General features: G+C 30.8%; 5 protein-coding genes across 9 annotated transcripts; 3 read left to right on the forward strand and 2 right to left on the reverse strand.

The window, feature by feature from the left end:
- Positions 1–65: 65 nt before the first annotated feature.
- LOC140673015 (S-formylglutathione hydrolase-like) lies at positions 66–2,043 on the reverse strand. 3 transcript variants are annotated; one of them, XM_072905577.1, is made up of 5 exons: positions 1,915–2,043; positions 1,314–1,384; positions 811–1,188; positions 533–752; positions 66–375 (listed from the first exon to the last, which is right to left on the reverse strand). In XM_072905577.1, exons 1-5 carry the CDS (start codon positions 2,020–2,022, stop codon positions 193–195), a joined length of 960 nt encoding a protein of 319 aa, XP_072761678.1. In that variant the 5' UTR covers positions 2,023–2,043; the 3' UTR covers positions 66–192. The 3 variants fall into 3 exon arrangements, with proteins under 3 accessions (XP_072761678.1, XP_072761680.1, XP_072761679.1); XM_072905579.1 differs by lacking the exon at positions 1,915–2,043 and adding an exon at positions 1,696–1,714; XM_072905578.1 differs by lacking the exon at positions 1,915–2,043 and adding an exon at positions 1,462–1,480.
- On the forward strand, positions 1,511–10,245 carry Mrps5 (mitochondrial ribosomal protein S5). Its single transcript, XM_072905575.1, has 7 exons — positions 1,511–1,575; positions 7,574–7,654; positions 7,728–7,823; positions 7,928–8,275; positions 8,441–8,671; positions 8,747–8,946; positions 9,787–10,245. The coding sequence occupies exons 2-7, from the start codon at positions 7,582–7,584 to the stop codon at positions 10,171–10,173; spliced, it is 1,335 nt and encodes a 444-aa protein (XP_072761676.1). The 5' UTR covers positions 1,511–1,575; positions 7,574–7,581; the 3' UTR covers positions 10,174–10,245.
- LOC140673012 (coiled-coil domain-containing protein 39-like) lies at positions 2,217–7,327 on the reverse strand. Of its 2 annotated transcripts, none has more exons than XM_072905573.1 (11): positions 7,181–7,327; positions 6,361–6,786; positions 5,652–5,873; positions 5,393–5,584; positions 5,027–5,242; positions 4,567–4,950; positions 4,179–4,433; positions 3,448–3,930; positions 3,152–3,364; positions 2,790–3,081; positions 2,217–2,404 (listed from the first exon to the last, which is right to left on the reverse strand). In XM_072905573.1, exons 1-11 carry the CDS (start codon positions 7,280–7,282, stop codon positions 2,307–2,309), a joined length of 2,883 nt encoding a protein of 960 aa, XP_072761674.1. In that variant the 5' UTR covers positions 7,283–7,327; the 3' UTR covers positions 2,217–2,306. The 2 variants fall into 2 exon arrangements, with proteins under 2 accessions (XP_072761674.1, XP_072761673.1); XM_072905572.1 differs by having other exon boundaries at positions 2,217–2,407.
- A 1,282-nt stretch (positions 10,246–11,527) lies between the features above and the next one.
- LOC140673110 (cyclin N-terminal domain-containing protein 1) lies at positions 11,528–13,160 on the forward strand. Its single transcript, XM_072905770.1, has 5 exons — positions 11,528–11,567; positions 11,944–12,042; positions 12,160–12,428; positions 12,524–12,775; positions 12,861–13,160. The coding sequence occupies exons 1-5, from the start codon at positions 11,543–11,545 to the stop codon at positions 13,158–13,160; spliced, it is 945 nt and encodes a 314-aa protein (XP_072761871.1). The 5' UTR covers positions 11,528–11,542.
- Positions 13,161–14,952: 1,792 nt separating this feature from the next.
- Positions 14,953–19,306, forward strand: LOC140672897 (uncharacterized). 2 transcript variants are annotated; one of them, XM_072905379.1, is made up of 5 exons: positions 14,961–15,260; positions 15,513–15,575; positions 16,084–16,201; positions 16,345–16,510; positions 17,130–19,251. In XM_072905379.1, the coding sequence occupies exons 1-5, from the start codon at positions 15,203–15,205 to the stop codon at positions 17,763–17,765; spliced, it is 1,041 nt and encodes a 346-aa protein (XP_072761480.1). In that variant the 5' UTR covers positions 14,961–15,202; the 3' UTR covers positions 17,766–19,251. The 2 variants fall into 2 exon arrangements, with proteins under 2 accessions (XP_072761481.1, XP_072761480.1); XM_072905380.1 differs by lacking the exon at positions 15,513–15,575 and having other exon boundaries at positions 14,953–15,260; positions 17,130–19,306.
- Positions 19,307–19,981: the final 675 nt, after the last annotated feature.

A 19,981-nucleotide genomic window follows, 5' to 3' on the forward strand; every position in this document is an offset into this window, starting at 1 on the left:
AAAGCAATAAGATGTAGAAATTATACCAAAATAATCATTCGTGCAAAAATTTTTATAGAAAAATGCGAGTTCTTTTCTTAAAGAAAGTTTAATATTATTTTAATTCACAATAGTAAAGCTTTTTTTTGTAAAAAATATAATATAGATTGCAATATCTTGTCTTCAACAATAGAGTAATAATATTGCACATATTTAATTTTTAAGGTATTTTACGTGATGCTTAAAGTGATCCTCGATAAATGTAGCTATAAAGTAATAGCTATGATCATAACCGTTCTGATATCTGAGAGCAAGTGTTATGCCATTATCCTGGACAGCATTTAGTAAATTCTCTGGCAATAATTGACCTTGTTTCAGAAACTGATCCTCCTTCCCCTATAAACGTTCAAACTTTTCTTGTAGTACAAAATACAAATTTAAAAAAATTAAAATAATCAATTAAAAGATTGAAGAAAAATCCTAGGCATCAATTAAATAATTAAGGAAATAAGATATAAATTAAAACTAAATATAAATAATTTTGAAATCAAACCTGATCGATTAAAATATCCAAAAGTGGACCATTATATTTTTTTGCCAGTTCCGTAGCATCCCATTCTTTCCATGCAAAATTATCTTCTCCTAGATATCCTGAGAAAGCTTTCTTTCCCCATGGACACAAAATGGGATTACTTATAGGTGCGAAAGCTGAGACTGTTTTGAACTGTTCAGGATTTTTAAGAGCACATATCAAAGCGCCATGTCCACCCATACTAGACAAGAGAAAAAGATATTTTTAAAATATTTCTTCAAAAAAACTATTTCTCATACCTATGGCCCATAATGGACTGCTTGTCAGGTATAGTTGGAAATTCTTTATTGATCAAAACCGGTAGCTCTTTGGTAACATAGCTGTACATCCTGTAATTTTTGCTCCACGGTTCACGTGTCGCATCCACATAGAATCCCGCACCAGTGCCAAAGTCGTAGCTGTCATCCTCCCCAGGAATATTCAGTCCTCTCGGACTTGTGTCAGGTATAACAAGAAGAACTCCGTAATTCGCAGCGTGTCTCTGCGCTCCAGCTTTTTCACTGAAATTTGCCTCGGTACAGGTGAGACCTGACAACCAATAGATAACCGGTACAGGGCCTTCCTCCGCCTGGGGTGGCAGGTAAACAGCGAATTTCATCTTGCATTTTAATTCTGTACTGTTGAATAATTACAATTGTTATATATTTTTTATAATTACTTAATTATTATATATTTTACTGAATGTCAAATATTTTTCATGAACAAACTCCATGTATCTTTTATCATAAGTCGTGTATTTTACCTGTTGTGTGAATACACTTTCTGCCATCCTCCAAAAATTTTGTTACTTTGGACTTGCGTTAATTCGGACATCTAAAAATTATTGTTAAATTCTCAATAAAAACAGTACTCTTGTATATATTCTTAGATCACCCCAATATTTTACTTACAAATAATAACTAGAATTTTAGGATTAGGTTAGATTAGGTTAGGTTAGGTTAGATTAAGTGATAAGTGAAGGTTATATGTAAAGGTTAATCGAGAAATTTCAATATTTTATAGAGGTAAATATTTTGTATTATATACAAATATATACATATAATTGTATAGCTATATTTTTTATATAATGTAATAATATATAAAAAATTTTAGAGTAATTTGTAAAATTTAGTCAATTTATTTACACATATTTATTTGACACAACACACATCCCAGGTAGCACTGTTCGTTTTATAAACGTTTATTAAACGAACATGTGCTACTTGGGATATTTGTTTGACATATTTGACAAGTTTTATTAAAATTATTCAAATAAACGGAAAAAATTAAAAAAAATAAATATTAAGTTTCTTAATTCTTTTCTCTTATAAATATTCTCAAATTTCTTTGAAAGTTTCACATACTTTATAACCGAAATGAGCAGATGATGCCTGCAGCCTCGGCCAAAATCCTCGCAAACTCACGCGCGAGAGAGGGCAAGAGATGCAAAATATCTTTAACATAAAAAACATGGTATCATATTTCAAACTTTGATCTCGCAGATTTTTGTGCTTATGCAATTATACATACATGTACCATACATATTTAGTACAGATAATACAACTTACTTGATATGATAATTATATATGGCTGTTCTTTTTTTTTTTTTAATTTTATTAGAGAGATGTTAAAATGATATAATTCTCTCTCTCTCTCTCTCTCTCTTTTTGTTTTTAAAGCCTTTTTTTTAATGAAAAATTGTATGGACTAATTATTCCATTGCATAATTCTAATTATTATATCAATAGAATCAGCATCACGATTTTTTTCCTTGTATATTAGAGGATCGCTTTGACAAACCAATTTTTGTAGGACACGATTCACGCTTTATATTCTTTCTTGAGACATTAGTAGCTGCTGAAATAAAATATAAAAAATTAGTAATTACCAAAAAATCAAAGAGAACGAGACATTTAAAAAAACTTATACTTTAATTATATCATTATAATTATTAATTAAATTATCTTATTAATTATTAATTATAATTATTAATATAAGATATTAATTATATCATTAATTATATTATTAAATATTAAATTAATTCTTTCTAATTAATTATTAATTAAAAAATACTTAAAATTAATAATTAAAATATATTTTTCTCTCAATGCAAATATATCTTGATAATATAAAAGTTTAAAAATAGACAATGTAAAGGTAAATTTAAATTTAAATAAAAATTTAAATTTAAATATAATGTTAAATATAATTAAATATAATATTCTTATAATATCCGTACGTTTCTCAAATTGTGGCTCTATTTTAACTACACTGGCAATACTCTCTCTTGACGATGCAAATGCGCTTGTGCGGCTCGTACTCTTTAGAGGTTGATCCAACGAGCCTGCAGAACTCCCGTACGGACTCAAGGGCGATCTGATCGATGGAGGAAAGCTCGGCAGCTCGATATTTTTGGCCATCAGTAATTTTTTGACGTACGCTTCAGCTTCCACATGACGTATCGTGAACTCTGCGATGTCTTGCAGAACTAGCGCGTTCTGTTCTTGGAGCTCTCGCAGTTCCACCTCTTTCTGAAAAGACAGAATTGTCAAAAAGTGCAATTTATCGTTGGCAGATTTTCTATTCTGCCTAGTCTTTTACCTGCTGTAAAATCACGATGTCGTCTCTCTTAAGAACATACAAGTTTTGTATATCCTTTTGCGCTTTACGAAGAGTTTTATCTGCCCTGGCTATCTTCTCACCCTGTTCCGCCGTCTGTTTCTCAATATCCGACAAGTAACGTTGCTTATTTTCCTTCTCTTCCCTCATTTTCTCGATATCATCGAGTAGTTGAGTGTGATCATTTTGCGCTGTCTGTCCAATAGAATTATGTACTAATTAATACGTTGTTTCTCGATGATCAGGAGAAAAAAGCTCCACACAAGTACATGAAATACCTGCAACTTATCGGACAGTTGTTGCAGCTGCGTCTGCCTCTGGTGCAGCCTTTGTTGTGTATCCTGCATTTGCTCGTCGAGCTTCCTCTGCTCCAGCCATTCCGGTGCTTCCTGGTCAACCGCGGTCAGATTGTCTTTATACTTGTCGTTGCACACGTTTATCACACGTAACGTATTTTCCATACTGCGTATCTCCTGCTCGGTTCTCCTGATGGCCTCGTCCAGCTTGTCACCTCGCTCCCGCAATAGATACCGCTCCTGAGCACTTTGTATCTTCAAGTACGCGGTGCTCATCGGTAAGCCATCTGGGGTGACACCCATCGTGGCGATGCCGTTGTCATATCGCACCTGCAGCTGCCGTATCCTGCTTTTTCTCTCGGTGATGGCGATCCGAAGCTCCGAGCATTCGTTGCTGGCGACTCTCTTTTGCACGACGAGTGCCTCCTTCTGCGCTGCGATTTCTGCAGCGCGTTCCTTAAGCGCCTGCGATCAAGAATGGAGATGTCACACATGAGAGTAGCTTGATTGGACGGAATACAATTGATTGAAGGTACACAAGACCTCCTGTTTTTAGACTAATATTTTTTTTTAGGTAAAAATGCTAAATAGGGGAACCAGCTCCAGTGACCTTCATCTTGACACATGTCAGGGTCATGACCTTGATAACATATGTTAAAGTTAAGGTCATTGGAGCTAGATCGCCTACTCAAATCAGAAAATAAAAGACTTACCGCTTCGAGATGAAGACGATACTTCTCTAAATCGTATACTTTATCGCTCACGTTTAACGTCATTCGCTCGAGTTGCGACACTCGAAGGCGCATTATATTTTCCTCCACCTGTCTCTCCTCATTCTGGGATTGCGCGATCTTTAGTCGCTTCTCGCCTCCGTCCAATAACAACAGCAGATCCTGTTTTTTGCTGCGTAACCGCTCGAGTTCCTCATTCTCGTTTGATAAGCAGGTAGACATTTTCCGCATATCGTGCTGAAGAAAGAGAAAAAAATTCTCTGATTAAATTTGACTCAAATAAAGTTTCTTTAACTCTTTAACTTTAAATTAATTTTGAATTAATGTTTACTATGTAGCATAAACTTTAAAAAAAGATGCGAAATTTTACTTCTAAACTGACGATCTGGTTTTGCAGTAGCTTGGACGTAGCTGTTCTCTCGTTTAGTACAGCTTGCAGCTCCTCGATTTTCGTCTGCTTTCTCTCGGCTTCGCTCCTGTCGCGCTCGTACCCTCTGATTCGCTCAAGTTTCATTTCGCACTTTTGCAAATTAAATTCCACCCGATAAAGATCCTCCTTTTTCTCACTCAGCAGTTTCTTCTCTTTCGTCAGCAACTTGACAAGCAGATCGGTTTTCTTGTGCTCGCCCTGCGTTTGCATCTGCAGCGTCCTTCTTTCGTTCTCCAATTCTCCAATTTTCTCTGTTGTATGTAAAATTGCGATTTGCAGGCGATGCAATTCCTTGACAATCACGGATTTCCGTTTCTCGTCGTGCTAAAAATAATGAATTTTAACCAGTTTATTCGCTTCCTTTTTTTTGATTTGACATCAATCTCGTTTTATTACATACTTCAATCATTTTTTCCAAACGTTTTGTTCTCTCTTCAACGTTCAACTTCTGGCTCTCGATCTCCTCTAAAGTCGACATTAGATCATCGATCTGCTTCTTGCAATTGTCCACTTTTATACGTTTGTTCTCGATATCAATCTTTTTGCGTTTTACATTAGCTCGGATTTGTTGTATGCGACGTCCTAGATCTCCTATTAATTTTTTCTGGGTATGAACCTGATGATAATCATTGTCAAGTTACACAAATAAATCAGAATAAAGAACCAACAGTTTAAATTAAATGCAATAATTTAATAAATATTAAATTTATAATTTTGTGAAAAATGATATATATATTATATATTTTTTTTTGCATTGCTTACGCACCTCAATGGCGTAAAGATCGATCTCTTCTGTGATTTTACGCTGTTTCTCTCGATTCGTAGAAAGTTCTTTCTCCGATTGTTTAATCTTCTCTTCCAGTTGCTTATTATTTACAACTTGGGCTTTGAAAAACTGCTCCACTTCATCGAGATTGTTCTTCTTTTCTCTGCCAATCTCTCGCAATGTTTCGATTTCCTACGATTTGTATATATATTTGATATTCTATATTCTATGCAGAAATTATTAAAAAAATCGTAAATACTTTTAAGCTATTCTGTATATCGTTGTTCCTCTGTCGCAGGACATTGACGCTCTGCGTCCACTGATTTATCATCTGTCTGCGCTCTTTTAATGCTTCCATGTACAATTTTGTTGTACGATCCAAAACGATCTCCAGTTCTTGTACCTCGTTGAAGGCTTTGACAATAGCTTGCCGATAAGTTTCAAGTTCTTCGCTAAGTTTCTGCCGGTTTTGCTCCAATTCCTAAAATAATTAAATTAAATTAAATTAAAATTATCTCTGTACTATGTATTATTTTTGTTATATATTGTGCAACTGGAACTTTTCAGCCTTTGTAGAAACATATGATGGAACTCAATTCTTATTGAAATTCTGCCTTTATAATTTCTGAACTTCTAATTATTTGTAGTATTATTTAGTTATACAAACATTTTAAGAAGTGCTAAACAAATTTAAATTTCAAAACTTTTTAAAATAAATATACAAATCATTTATTAAAAAGAGAGAAAGAAATCTAGATTAAAAATTACATAAACTTAAAAATTAATTTCTAATTCATTCCCAATCATTTCTTTCTAATATAAAATAGCTAAAGTGCCTATTTATATAAAAAAATCAACAAAAATATGTTTCCACAATATTTTTTTTTTTACCATCCAAATAAAAGTATTCCTAGAATTATTTTTTTCGATTTTCACAAGATATCATATATCCTAAGTTTTTATACTACCTTGTACTTTTTTGCATCATGCTTCATGTAACTCTCTATCATCTGATTATCCTCTTCCTCTTGCGCGAGCATCTCTTCACACTTGCGTAAATTATCCTCGTCGAAATGTACGGTTTGTTTCGCTTTAACTAGTTTATTCGTCGTCCTGAGCAACTCTTTCTCTATGCATGATACTCTGCGATTCACATCCTCCCATTCCTTTTCAAATTCGCGCGTCTCTTGACGTAGTGACGACTCCTTGTTGTCACTGAGCCGATATAGATGTTCCTCTGTCTCCATCTGAGTAGAATGTTCAGCGAGCAGCTTCTGATTAAAATCGTGCCTCATAGTTATATCCTTGGCATGCTTCTTTATCATCTTTAGTCGTTCCTCGAGGCTCTCCAGTTTTGCATTTAGAGTGAGTTTGTATTTAGTTTTTCTAGCAACCTGTAGCAGACAATGCAATTGTATAAAATGGTTTTACATTGCAGTTTAGGTATTCTTTTTTAATTAATCTTATAATTAAATTTAATTTATTATATAATGCATTTTTTCTATATTTTTTATATTTATATAATCGAGAGTTGTAATAAATAATGTTTTCTAAGGTAAATATTTTTGTTTTTATTTAATAATTTACACAAATCAAAATTATTTTTGAACAAAATCTTTCTTAATAAAAGTTGATTATTTTATCTTTAACTTTTATCTGAGCAACTCTAAATAAAATAGAATAGAATAAAATAGCAATATTGAATTTATTTATGTTTATTTTGGCATTAATATTTTTTAAATAAAGGGAAAAATTTATAAAATTTCTCGACAAGGTTCTTATCCTTACCTCTTCCTCCAGACATTTGTTCTCTTCGTTAGCTACAGGAATTCGGAAGCCGTCCTGCCATCCCAGCTGGCTCAGGATCACATCTATATTACCAGCCGCCATGTGTCAAAATATTTTACCTGCCCTATGTCGCTAATTATTCGTAATAATTCGTGATAATGTCATGTGTCATGAAAGAAAACCAGTTGTCACCTTCGACGCGGCGACGTTTGTATTTTGTCACCATAGTAACTAACAGGTCTGCCAATTCAACAAATACGCCAATTCACTAGGGTGTTTATCTCTGTTCTAGAGGTTACGTTAGACAAACTTAGGTTAGGTTAGTCATAGTTTACTTTTAGGAGTAGTGGATGTAATGAAACTGTAAAATACGTTTTGTTGCTTATTTGACAGATTGAAGAATGGCTTGTCGCTTGCTACGCATTTGTAGAATTGTCAATAATTCGATAAAAAATGTTCAATCTGTAAACAACGGTAAGTCAACAAAGAATTTTTAAAATTTATCGGCCTAACCTGTACATTAACAAAGTTATGAATATTTTTTCAGATATATCTAATTTATTGTCTGTCAATCATCCACATTTGTTGAAAACAAATGTTCCTTTATTAAATAATGCGAGAAATTCTACATTCTTCGTGAATAGTAAGTAAAACTTTTATGGATGTAACGTTTTAACAGTACAGTGACAGTTTACTTTTGCAGTAAAAAAATAGTTTGTATTTTATACCATCTCTTCTTTTTTACAGAATCTGCAAGTGAATTGTGGAAGGGTGTGACGAGTGTGAGCAATGCAGGAAGACGCAGAGGAAGAGCAAAAGGATTAGCGAGAAAAAGAGATCTAAACAAGGGACAGATTATTGGTGTAGGAAAAGTTGCGATACAATTCCCTGGTCTAAATGCTCCTATATTTAGAGGAAAGGAATTAGTTCAACAGCAGAAACTATCTGTTGATCCTGAAAGAGAGGAGAAGCTTGCAAAACTACGACAGAGTGAGATCAAACCAAAGTATATAAAATTATCACCATTGGAACGTGGTTGGACCAGTGCTGGAATGGGTGGCAGAAAAATTGGACCACCTGATCCTATTGGAGAAGGTTGTCAATATTAATGATAATATTTATAATTGATATAATTAATTACGATAATATTTATATTATATATAATTAAATTACAAAATCATGTGGTATTTAAGTTTTTAATTTTTTCTTTCTGATAATATTAATAAAGTTTCAAAGAACTAATATATATGTGTTCTACAGATTCTTTTGAGGGTTTTGAAACCTGGATTTTGGAAAGCAAAATAATAACTTGTATGACTGGCAATTTAGGGCGCAAGAGTAGAATCAGTACATTTGTAGTGACAGGAAATGGAAATGGACTAGCTGGATTTGCATTAGCAAAAGCACCTGTGACCAAAGCAGCCTTAAAGATAGCTAAGAATAGGGCAGGTCAAAGATTAATATATATTCCTAGATATAAGGATCACACAGGTAAGGAAATAACTGTAAATACTTTATAATATATAAACCTGACTTCTTCTTTTAATATCACTTTGTATTTTTCAGTGTTACATGATTTCTTTACACAGTTTGGGAATACAAAGATATTCGTAAGGAAAATGCATGAAGGATATGGACTTGTTTGTCATCGTGCGATAAAATGTTGTTGCGAGGCAATTGGTATAAAGGATATGTATGCCAAAGTAGAAGGAGCTAAGAATGTAAAACATATTATAAAAGCATTTTTTATTGGTTTATTGCAACAGGTTTGTATATAAAGTTTCTTAAAATTATATTTTTTCACTAATCTATATTAAAGAGAAAGACGAAAGATTTTATTATATTTATAAATATATTAGACATAAATATATTATAAACTAAAAAAAATGCAGATTATGTTGATTAAAATATTTTACTAATTATCAAATTATAAATATAAATTATAAATATTATTAATAAAATAATTTCTTGTCTATTTAAATTTTATAAGGATGCTTATATATTTTATATTTTTTCATTAATCTATATTAAAGAGAAAGGAAAGATATTTTATTTACAGAAATCTTTATAAATATATTATAAACTAAAAAAAAGTACAGATTATATTGATTAATGTTAAATTATTTTACTAATCATTAAATTATAAATTATAAATATTATTAACATTAATTTCTTACCTATTTAAACTATAAGGATGTTTATAAGTATATTTTATATTTTTTCATTACTCTATACTCTATATTAAAGAGAAAGGAGAGAGATTTTACTTATAGAAAGATTTATAAATATATCAAACATGAATATATTAGAAACTAAAAAAAGTGCAGATTATATTGATTTATGTTATTTTACTGATCATCAAATTATAAATATTAACAATAATTTCTTGTCTATTTAAACTTTATAAGAATGTTTATAAGTAATATAATCTTTTATTTAATGTTTCGAGTATTTTTATAGAACTTTAATTTAATTATTATATTATTGAAGATATTTTAAATAAAATAAAGAATTAAAATTGGCTTTTTCATGGCAGAAAACATTTTAATTAATTACAATGTGCCATGAAGCGAATCACAATTCTAAAATAATTGAAATATTTGCAGAAATCATATCAACAACTAGCGGATGAAAAACAGTTGCACTTGGTGGAGTTTAAAGAGGAAAATGGTAATTATCCAGTAGTACTTGCTTCACCATCGAAAATCAGAAAACCAGAACAAGTGTCGTCCAATGAGACTCTCGATTTTACTCAATACGTAATGGGTAACAGAGTGGTGCTGAAAAAGAAGAAATTTCCGCCGTTCTTCACTAAACTTCCGCTTTATAAGACAACATTGGTCAAACGAGAACGATTCCGAAATTCTGAAGAAACGAAGTTACAATTACGAGCGAAATATGGAGCGATACATAGTTTTCTGACAGAAAAATATCCCGAGGCACGGCTACGGCCTAAGCCAAAGCGAAGTGAAAATAATGAAGCAGTAGAATAAAGAAACATAAACAATCGTTATGCTTTTATGTATAAACATTTTGAAATAAAATAATTTACGGTTAAAATATTACATTAATAATTGTAGAATTAAACACACGAGATATCCTAAAATTTTTGTGGGTTTTTTCCCTTAAAGATTCTTTAGGTAAGAATTTCTGCTTCATAAAAACTCTGAGGTCCTTACAGTTTGAATGTTATAATTTTTTTAGTAGTTAAATTTTGTAGAAAAAATTTTTAATGGAAATTATATTAAGTTTTCTCGTATATGTATCGATTAGCTATCTATCAAGGGTTACGTTCTCTTGGAGGAAAATTTTATTCGAAATATTTAGTACACGTAATGTATACTATATTGTATTGAGTAAAATTTTCCTTGCAGAGGACGTTTTGGAACGTAACCTATATATATAAATAAAGAATTTCTAGAGTTTTGGAACATTTGCAGTCAATCTATATATCAGATAAAACTCTAGCCTAGGTAAAAAACATTTTGTTGAGTAAAATGTTAATAATTTAAGAGCATATGCCAATCAAATTTACGAATTTTACAACAGTTGCAAAGCAAACATCTAGTCATTTTAGTTTTAGTTTTTGGAAATTTGTACACAGTGCATAGGATTCGCACTATTGTGATATAACATAGCTGAAGTTAGTTTTACCTGGCTGGCAGAATGATCCAGTTGGATCAGCTCCACTATAGGAGTAGAAAAAGAAAGAAGTTTTACCTAACTTTCAGAAGTCTACGTACGAAGTTAATTCCTAACATATTCTGAGTCCTTTTTCCTCTTCTTCCACTGTGGTTTTGTCTTGAATTTGATTTCAGAAAATTTTGTGAAGTATAGTGAAGAGAGATTGGATTCGACGACCGATCTAAAATCAATAGCTTTGGTAAATTTCAAAGGGTTTGAAGGGTGCTATCACGTATGTATGTATGTACATGCTTTACCCTCTTCTTGCTCAGATCTATGTACATTTGACGCTCGTTTTTATCAATGTAATTTTAATTTATTCACCTTGACATAAAGATATTAGATTTATTTAATGTAAAATAAAATATTATGCTTTTTGTGCATAATATATATGTGAAAATAATTCTTTTAATGGATTTTTCTAGACACCATATTAATCCTACCAAAAAGAGAGAATTTTTGTATCCTTCATATATTAGCTAATTTATTTTACATATTGCTAATCTACATAAAAAATAATGCACACTTTTCTACACACACGCGTGCGCGCGTGTAGAATATATATATATATATATATATTCTACATCTGTGCTGTATGGGTATATTTATTTATTGTATACATTTGTCTATATAATATTATAGTTAAATATTATTTACATTTTTTCGTTAGGAGTTAAAATGAGCGTGGATTCCGCTTGTCTTGGTAATTACTTAGCATTTAATTAATTTTTTTATATGATATTCTATATATAATATATATATATATTTTGAAAGAATATAATGCATATATTATACATACATATATATATATATATATATATATATATATATATATATATATATATATATGATATAATATATATATCTCTTCCTTTTATATAAAATTATGAAAATCAGAAAATATTTAAAACATATTTATTCTGTAAGAGAGTACATTTATTATTATTCAAATCACAATTTATATTTTATATATATATATATATATATATGTATATGTATATTTTTTATTTATACATATGTAATTTTTAAATAAATTTTATTTATACGTAACATTCATATAAATATTGTTTTAATGCCAGAATCATTTGTCTCTGACTGGGTGGACCATCTTCGAGAAATTATGGAGCAGCGGAAGCAAGAGATAAATAACGAGGAAAACTTAATTGTGCCAAATCAGAGTAAGCAATAAAAAGAAAAACAAATACTACGTAAAAAAGAATTTTGTTATATGATGTTTGTAAAATATTCAAGTAACAATGTTATTATGCTACAACATTAATTATTTTAAATTACAGCAATTAATAAAAATATTTTCAAAGTTTCCAATTACATAGCACAACGTATGGGAGTGAGTTATCATGTAAAATATATGGCCCTTGAGTTGTTTGACAAATTTGTCAACAAATCCTTTTGGGAGGCTTATAATGAACAAATTGATAAGTTTAACAAATGGTCAGAAAACTATAAAGAGAAAATATGCTCTCACTTAGCCTTATATCTCACAACGTGTTTTCAAATGGCAAATAAAGTAAACTCTCGGTCCAATCGTTTTACAATATCACAGGTACATGTTAAAACAATAACTCTTTGCTATAGGATTTAAAATACCATGGTAAATTTTGTCAGATAAAATCACGCTCTACCTTTGTGTTTTATTAGGTCCTTGAACTTCTGAATATACTTGTCGAAGATCATCAATATACAGCAAATGACGTATCCACTGTAGAAGTGGAAATTTTCAAGAAAGTAGAATTTAGAATGCCCTTCTACACACCAGTGTACTGCATTGAAATTCTTATCAGTGCAATAAATTTCTCCAAAATTCGTTATAATGAGAGCGAAGATACAATACAATACGATGAATCGGCATTTGATACTTCAATGGACTTATTAGATCTAGCTTATCTGAAGGTTTGCATGATTTTTCTATCTAATTTCTCTATTTATTTGTGTAATATTTGAATATATTTTGTTGAAAAAAAAATTCTACTTTTAGTACGAAAGATTGTATGAGACCTTTCAATCAGCATATTACAAAACTACAAATGATCAAATGAGCGAAAAAGAAAAGGAGCTGAACTTAAGAATATTGAAGTCAAATACACTCTTGCTAAGCGCAGCAATAGTATTGTGCACAAGATACATTTTAGATCGACATCTCCGCTTTACAGAAGAAATAACTACAGAAACAATTATTCCGGTAAAGTTAGCAAAATTAGTAAATACTACAAGCACTTGTATTACTATTATGGCAAAAATATTATACCAAATAATGCAATATCCAACCTTAGAATAGAAAAAATTATATAAATATAAATTATAAATATAATATTAAATATATTAATTATATATAAATATAAATAAATATATATATATATATATATGTTAATATACATAAATATATGTAAACATATTGTATATATATATATATATATATATATATATATGTAATATAATTATTATATGTAAACATATAATTATATACATGTAATATGTATAATTGTAAATATTTTGTAAATTATTGATCAAATTAATGTAATAACACGTACATATGTAATTATATCAATATTTTATAAATTGATAATATTTATTAAATTGTCACGCAATATGTATAATATATATATATATATATATATATATATATATATATATATATATATATATATATATATATATATATATATGTATATGTATACACATTAGATTACATATCACGATTCCAAATTCTTTTAAGGCTGATTCACACTTTGGCAGAAAAGCAGAAAGCAGATAAGCAAAAGCCAATCAAAACTCGCGTTGATGGTAAGTTTATTACTAACATCAAGTTTATTATCTAGTAAACTTACTAAAAACGCGAGTTTTGATTGGCTTCTGCTTTTCTGCCAAGGTGTGAATCCAGCCTTAAAAGAATTTGGAATCGTGATAAGTAAAGCCAAAATAATGTTGATGCATTCGGGCCTTAATGTTAGTCCCCTTGGCCAAAAATTGACTTTACTTACTTCACTTACGTCGCTGTTAGTGTACACTAGTACAAAAAGTTCAGCAATAAAGAACAAACTTGAATATCTCACTTTTCAATCGATTCGAGTTCGGTTGATAGTACTCGGTGGCGGGGAGGCAGGTATCATTGACCCCGATAGTTCCTTTCTTTCCTCGGTCGCTCTCATTTCACCCCTTTCACCGTACACACTATATCGATTCATTCTTACACGAGAATGTACGCTACTACGAGAGTAATAACTACTATCCGTCCTGCCGAAGCGGACACTCTTTCAAGCTATTATTCATTCACAACGTCCAAGTTACTACGCACTACGCTATTACTACTACAAAGATATATTCAAATTTATTCAAATTTTTTAAATATTTTTTAGAAAATTATAGAATAAGAAATGTCAGAATATTTTATATGTGAGAAATTCATACAAAATTCGATAAAAATAAATATTTAGTCTTAGAATATTTATTAATGTATATTTCATTTAATGAAATATTTCTAAAAAATCACGATTTATATCAGCTTTTATATTTTATCCTAATAATTTATTTTTGAGTGAATTTTTCATTTAATGAGATACATTATTAAAGCAAAAGTGTTATTCTATCTTTATTTTAAATTTAAAAATTTTGATGAGAAATTCTGAGAATATTTTTCGCCAGAATATATAATAATAATTAATATAAATCTTTAAAAAATAATATATAATTAAATATTTATTAATATATAAAATATTAAAAATATAATATGTGAAAAAAGGTACAATTTCTTATCATATGAATGTTTTTGAACAATTTCTTTTATATAAAGGGATTTTATCTTAAAATTAGACTTTATAAGTATATATATATGTAATAAATTATAAAAAAATTATTTTTGACAATTATTATTCTTTCTTTCTCTAAACTATAATTTTTAATATCATCCTCGCGAATGCGCGTTCGATCAATTTATTCCTTCCATTTCTGCGAGAGAAACGAACTTTCTCAATCACGTAAAACACACTCAAGTTCAAGAGAAAATTGTAAAGCCATACATTCTCCGAGGAGGGGGGGAGGGGGCTTTTCTCCCCTTCTGCGAAGGCCGGGCTTGGGATACAGATCGCGTCTGTGTTTGTATGCGTGCGTAGTATGTAGTACACGACCACAATAAAACACACACACACACATATATATCGGTATTCACTATTCACTTCACTCTCGCGTCTCGTTCCAGCAAGATGGAGAGAAAACAACGTCGCGCCTGCTCTCGCGCAAAGTGGTTGTAAACACGAACCAGGTGTCGTCGATGCCGTGGACCCTGTCGTGGATTCTGCGCGAAATTCTCGCCGAGAACGTGCGATGGCCAAGTCCGTCCTGAGCTCGGACGGCCTGCCAAAAGCGGGTCGCGTGAACGAAGGTGAGAGAGAGAGAGGAAGATGGCCAATCTTCCGAGGGAGACGCGACATCTCCTGTCACGAGACTGTCTCTTTGTCTCTTTGTTTTTTCTTCTCTCTTCTGTCAAAAAAAAAAAAAAAAAAAAAAAAAAAAGCCGGGAGAAACATTTACCTGTTTTTTTTTAAATCGCGGACACAGCGCGAAAAGGGACAATTAAGTCACGATTAGTCATTGCATTGGCATGTCATACATTTGTATTTGTGCGACTTTACAGTGTGTCGTGAATGGCTCGTGCATGAGGATGGGGCGCTGGCCTACCGGCTTCAGGATGAAGAGAGTACGTAAAAATTTTACGTTTGTCCTTTTTTCAAGCATGTGACAAAATGCCAAATTTATGGGAGACTTCTAAGATTGCTTGTCCAGGATTGACAATGCCTTTGGTATCTCATGACAAAAAATCTAGGAATCAAAATTAATGGAATTAATGTAAAAAAGAAATTAACATTATGGGAAACTAACTTGTTAAACTGAGACTATAAACAGAGAAAATCTGGTTTACTTTGGTTCACATCATTGTAACAAATATGGAAATTTTAATTGTTAAGCGAGAAGAAAAAGATATAATACACAATATGACAGTTTTGTATAGAAAGTAGAATAATAATAATAGAATAATTTTTATAGAATTAAAATAAATATAATAATAGATAACTTGTACAGAAAATAGAATAATATTTTATAGAGAAAATATGTCATAGAAAAAGATTTGACAGATCTGTACCTTTTATTGACTATTTATAAAAGGCTTGTATTAATGTATGATTCTTTTGTTACACGATTTACAGTCAAGGAACATTACACTGGCAACAAGACACGTAATGCACAGGTGAGGGAAGATGTACCACGAGCTAAAGTCGAACAGGAATTGGAAGCATTAAGATATCAAAGTTATGTTCAACAACAGTAAGTAACATGATGGCATGAAATATACATTTTTAATTTTAAATATATATATATATATATATATATATATATATATATGTATGTATTTTTTTTTATTTAAATATATCTAGATATCTTTATATATTTTTTTATTTCTTGTATAGAGAAGAGAGAGATGCGCTTGTCGCGCAACAAATCGCACTTTCCCTGGAACGAGAAGAGAGACAGAGAGAGCGTGAGCTTCAAGATCTAATGAGATTGCAATTAAGATTAGGAGATGAAGCTATGCAGCAGGAGATTGAAAGGCGTATACAAGAAGAAAAAGACGAGGTAGTTACAAAACTTTGCTACTATAAAAGCAAATTAAAATCCTTGTTTATATTAGAAAATGATTCTACAGTAGCTAATAATTTACATTTACGATATTAAATATAATGAATTTTATTTTTAATAATAGAGTTACTTGCATCCACCGTTAACTCTATTTACCCTGTTTATTTATTTTAATTTATACAGAAGAATCTTTATTTTAATCATTGTTAAGTATTAAAATATTTTTTTACATCTATATTATATAATTTTAAATTAATAATTCATGTTTTACTATATTTTAAATATTAATTTTATCATTACTAATTTTTAATTGTTATTAATAAAAATATTTTTCTATCAAATTAAATTATTACATTTTTACTTATTTAATATTTTACCTATTTATAAATTATTAAATTTTTTCTAAAAATTCTAAATTTTAAAACTATTTCTAATTTTTTCTTTCTATTATAAACTTAATAAATAATAAATATAATTTATTTTAATTATAATAAATTCTAAACTATAATAAAATTTTTAATTAATTTATATTATTCTATAAATTTTTAATATAAATATTTACCTTAAACTTAATTTCATTTAAAAATTTATTCTAAATTTTTTTTAAACACCATAGGAACTGGCGCGGAAGTTGCAGAAAGAGGAGAGAAAAGATTATCCGGACGGTCCGGAAGGCGAGCAATTAATGTTGGATCAAAAATTAGCGATGGAGGCGCAGGACGCAGAGTTGGCGCGAATGCTCCAGGACAAGGAGCGAGCGAAGGCGCGTAAAGCACGAGAAAGAGCGAAACAGAGAAAGCTGGAGCGTGAACGTCTGCAGCAACAGCAACAACATCAGCAACAGTTCGAGACAGAACAGAATCTCACAACACGACCAACGAGACCTGACAGGCTGGATTTGAAGACTCCGCCGGTCAGAAGTCGAGCTCGTCATCCGGCCAACTATTCTCAATATCCGGATCCCGAGGAGATTCAGACGTTGGACGATCCCGTTGACAGTTCGCAAGAAATGGCCAATGTCGCGGCTATCATCGACCCGACTTACAACGCCCATCGTGGCACTTCCAGCAGCTCGAGTAGCACGATAAGTCCCATTTATGCTTTGCCGACGCCGTCGCAGGAGCTGATGATCGACGACGCGCCCTGTTACATGCCGATCCAAGGCCAGCGACGAAATCAGGTCCAATCGCCGTCCAACGGGCACGAGGAGAAGCACAAGCGACGTGTTAAAGACGGGTGTAAACATCAGTGAGAAAGAGAGAGAAAGAGAGAGAGAAAGAGAGAGAGAGGGGGGGGATGCTGTGAGAGAGATCAGTATTTTTTTTAATATATTTGTTTTTTTATTGCCATTAAACGATGTTATACGTTAATAAAATAGCTGATTAATTTCTAAAGGATTCTTGTTTGAAGAGATGCAATTTTGTTATATATTGATGAACACATTTATTTGATTGATGCATGTATTTATTTTCGGAAAATGTGTGAATCTCTCTCAAGATTTTTCATTTATTTTATACTGACAGGATTTACACTGCCATACTTTATGATGTAATGAACAAACGATGTGCCTTTTAAAGGGCATAACAACTTAAGACGGCCTTGACAACGCAAGTTGACAAATTATCTAGCAATATACATTGAAGTTTATGATCTATTTGAAATGGGTAGATTATACCGTCCTCGATTTTTTATTTACGTTTCTCGCATCCATAATTATTATGGAATATATGACATTAGTGTAAAAATTGCTTTATCAATGAAACACTTTTCAATATTAAAATTTTGACACCTTCAGCAAAAGAGTTGAAATGAAAAAAGATAGACAATCATAGAATGCAAAAGATTATATTATAACGCACACTTAGAGGTGGCAAAGAAAAAAGTAGTAATAGTGTATAAACGTTAATTGATTGTAAAAGTTTACCAAGAGTCTCACAATTCATAGATGATTTTGATGTATACAGGGTGTAATTGAAACGCATGAGCAAGTCGTGATAAACGATTAAAAAATTTTTTCCCCGAGTTACAGTTCAATGTCTAAGCAATCGAATTTATGGAATCTCTTGTATTATCGATTTGTTCCTGTCAAATAATGTTTTTATTACACACTGTATACGGAAGTTCTCTAGATGATAACCGATAGGAAATTGATAATAAAACTACTTATAAAATACTCTTTTTATAATTAATAAAGTAGAATGTAAAGAATTACAACACTGCCAAAGATAACACTTTAATGTGTTGGCCTTTAAACAAATGAAAGGGTTTATTACAAAAACGCGCCCTTTTGTGCGTATAAAGATGAAGCGAATTGCAATATTTTCCCCCGAAACTTCAAAATATAAACAAATTTAAAAAAAAATATTCATTAGATACATTTTTAATTATATGTATCTCGGGGGGAAAATGTAGACCGCAGGAAAATGCCATGAAAGAGATATAGTTGTTACTTCCTTTTTTCCTGCCTTGAAAAAAATATATTTAACCATTTATAAATAGTTAAATATGCAAAACGCGCAACAGGCATTATAAGATACTGTCGGAATTTATTTGTTATTAATTCACGATCATTGTAATAGACATACTCGGCCTTGTTTCATACACTTGCACGCACACGTACGTACACACATACACAATATTGTTATTCGATAATTTATGTAAGGACTATTTTATTATTCGCGAAAAAAATCAGAACCTGTATTGATAGCTTTAAGTAATATTCCTCATATATATTTTTACATATATATATGAAAATTAATTTGTAATAATGTATATTTCTGTGGTGACTGGAGTTTTTTCCTTTTTTTTTTGATACTATACGTCATGTATTATCTTTTACATTTATTGTATTATACATGAGTACATTAATAAATTATTTACAGAGGTATGATACATTTTGCTTCTTTTTTGCAGGAAAAATACTATAAGAATTATATGCAAGATTATATAGCAGAGGGAGATTTCTGCGCTACATACAAAAAATTCTAAAAGTATTAACGAAACAAAAAATTATCTATTCACAGCAGATGTTTCCTAAAAGAGTGTACATAAAATGGAATGAATACTACTGTGAGCATTAGAGAGAAAAAAAAGAGAGTTGATATAATACAATTTCAATGATAGTTTATCATTTAAGTTTATATTTTTGACATATGTGACAGATTCAACCGTAGCTTGTTAAGGTGATATATCCGAGATTTGAATAGAATAACATCTGTTCAACAGTTGACACATAGCATGTAGTACAGTTTGAATGACTTTTACAGGCTTTTATGGATTGCGAAGATAATCTTCGCGTTAGAAACTACATGAATTATATTTTTTTTTGTCTCTTAAATATATTTCTCTAATCAATATCGCGCGTACTAGCATATAATCCAAGTACTGTCGATTACACACACCCAACCACAACTTAAAATATATCCTAAATTTGAACAAAAAAACAAAATTGCTTCGTCTAATCAATTC

This window comes from Anoplolepis gracilipes, chromosome 14 (genome assembly GCF_047496725.1).
Source record: "Anoplolepis gracilipes chromosome 14, ASM4749672v1, whole genome shotgun sequence".
In the NCBI taxonomy this organism is placed as follows: Eukaryota; Metazoa; Arthropoda; class Insecta; order Hymenoptera; family Formicidae; genus Anoplolepis; species Anoplolepis gracilipes.

What these genes read in the sequence shown, in the direction of transcription:
- LOC140673110 (XM_072905770.1), top strand. Translation starts at nt 11,543, where the DNA reads ATGAGCGTGGATTCCGCTTGTCTTG. An exon ending in CGTGGATTCCGCTTGTCTTG is followed by an intron (nt 11,568 to 11,943) that starts GTAATTACTTAG and finishes TTTTAATGCCAG; the next exon opens with AATCATTTGTCTCTGACTGG. An exon ending in CTTAATTGTGCCAAATCAGA is followed by an intron (nt 12,043 to 12,159) that starts GTAAGCAATAAA and finishes TTTAAATTACAG; the next exon opens with CAATTAATAAAAATATTTTC.
- LOC140672897 (XM_072905379.1), top strand. Translation starts at nt 15,203, where the DNA reads ATGGCCAAGTCCGTCCTGAGCTCGGACGGCCTGCCAAAAGCGGGTCGC. An exon ending in CCGGCTTCAGGATGAAGAGA is followed by an intron (nt 15,576 to 16,083) that starts GTACGTAAAAAT and finishes CACGATTTACAG; the next exon opens with TCAAGGAACATTACACTGGC. An exon ending in CAAAGTTATGTTCAACAACA is followed by an intron (nt 16,202 to 16,344) that starts GTAAGTAACATG and finishes TTTCTTGTATAG; the next exon opens with AGAAGAGAGAGATGCGCTTG.
- LOC140673012 (XM_072905572.1), bottom strand. Translation starts at nt 7,282, where the DNA reads ATGGCGGCTGGTAATATAGATGTGATCCTGAGCCAGCTGGGATGGCAG. An exon ending in ACAAATGTCTGGAGGAAGAG is followed by an intron (nt 6,787 to 7,180) that starts GTAAGGATAAGA and finishes TGTCTGCTACAG; the next exon opens with GTTGCTAGAAAAACTAAATA. An exon ending in ACATCGTGATTTTACAGCAG is followed by an intron (nt 3,082 to 3,151) that starts GTAAAAGACTAG and finishes CTGTCTTTTCAG; the next exon opens with AAAGAGGTGGAACTGCGAGA.
- LOC140673015 (XM_072905577.1), bottom strand. Translation starts at nt 2,022, where the DNA reads ATGTTTTTTATGTTAAAGATATTTTGCATCTCTTGCCCTCTCTCGCGC. An exon ending in AAAGTGTATTCACACAACAG is followed by an intron (nt 1,189 to 1,313) that starts GTAAAATACACG and finishes ATTATTCAACAG; the next exon opens with TACAGAATTAAAATGCAAGA. An exon ending in TGGATATTTTAATCGATCAG is followed by an intron (nt 376 to 532) that starts GTTTGATTTCAA and finishes GAACGTTTATAG; the next exon opens with GGGAAGGAGGATCAGTTTCT.
- Mrps5 (XM_072905575.1), top strand. Translation starts at nt 7,582, where the DNA reads ATGGCTTGTCGCTTGCTACGCATTTGTAGAATTGTCAATAATTCGATA. An exon ending in ACCTGATCCTATTGGAGAAG is followed by an intron (nt 8,276 to 8,440) that starts GTTGTCAATATT and finishes TGTGTTCTACAG; the next exon opens with ATTCTTTTGAGGGTTTTGAA. An exon ending in TAGATATAAGGATCACACAG is followed by an intron (nt 8,672 to 8,746) that starts GTAAGGAAATAA and finishes TGTATTTTTCAG; the next exon opens with TGTTACATGATTTCTTTACA.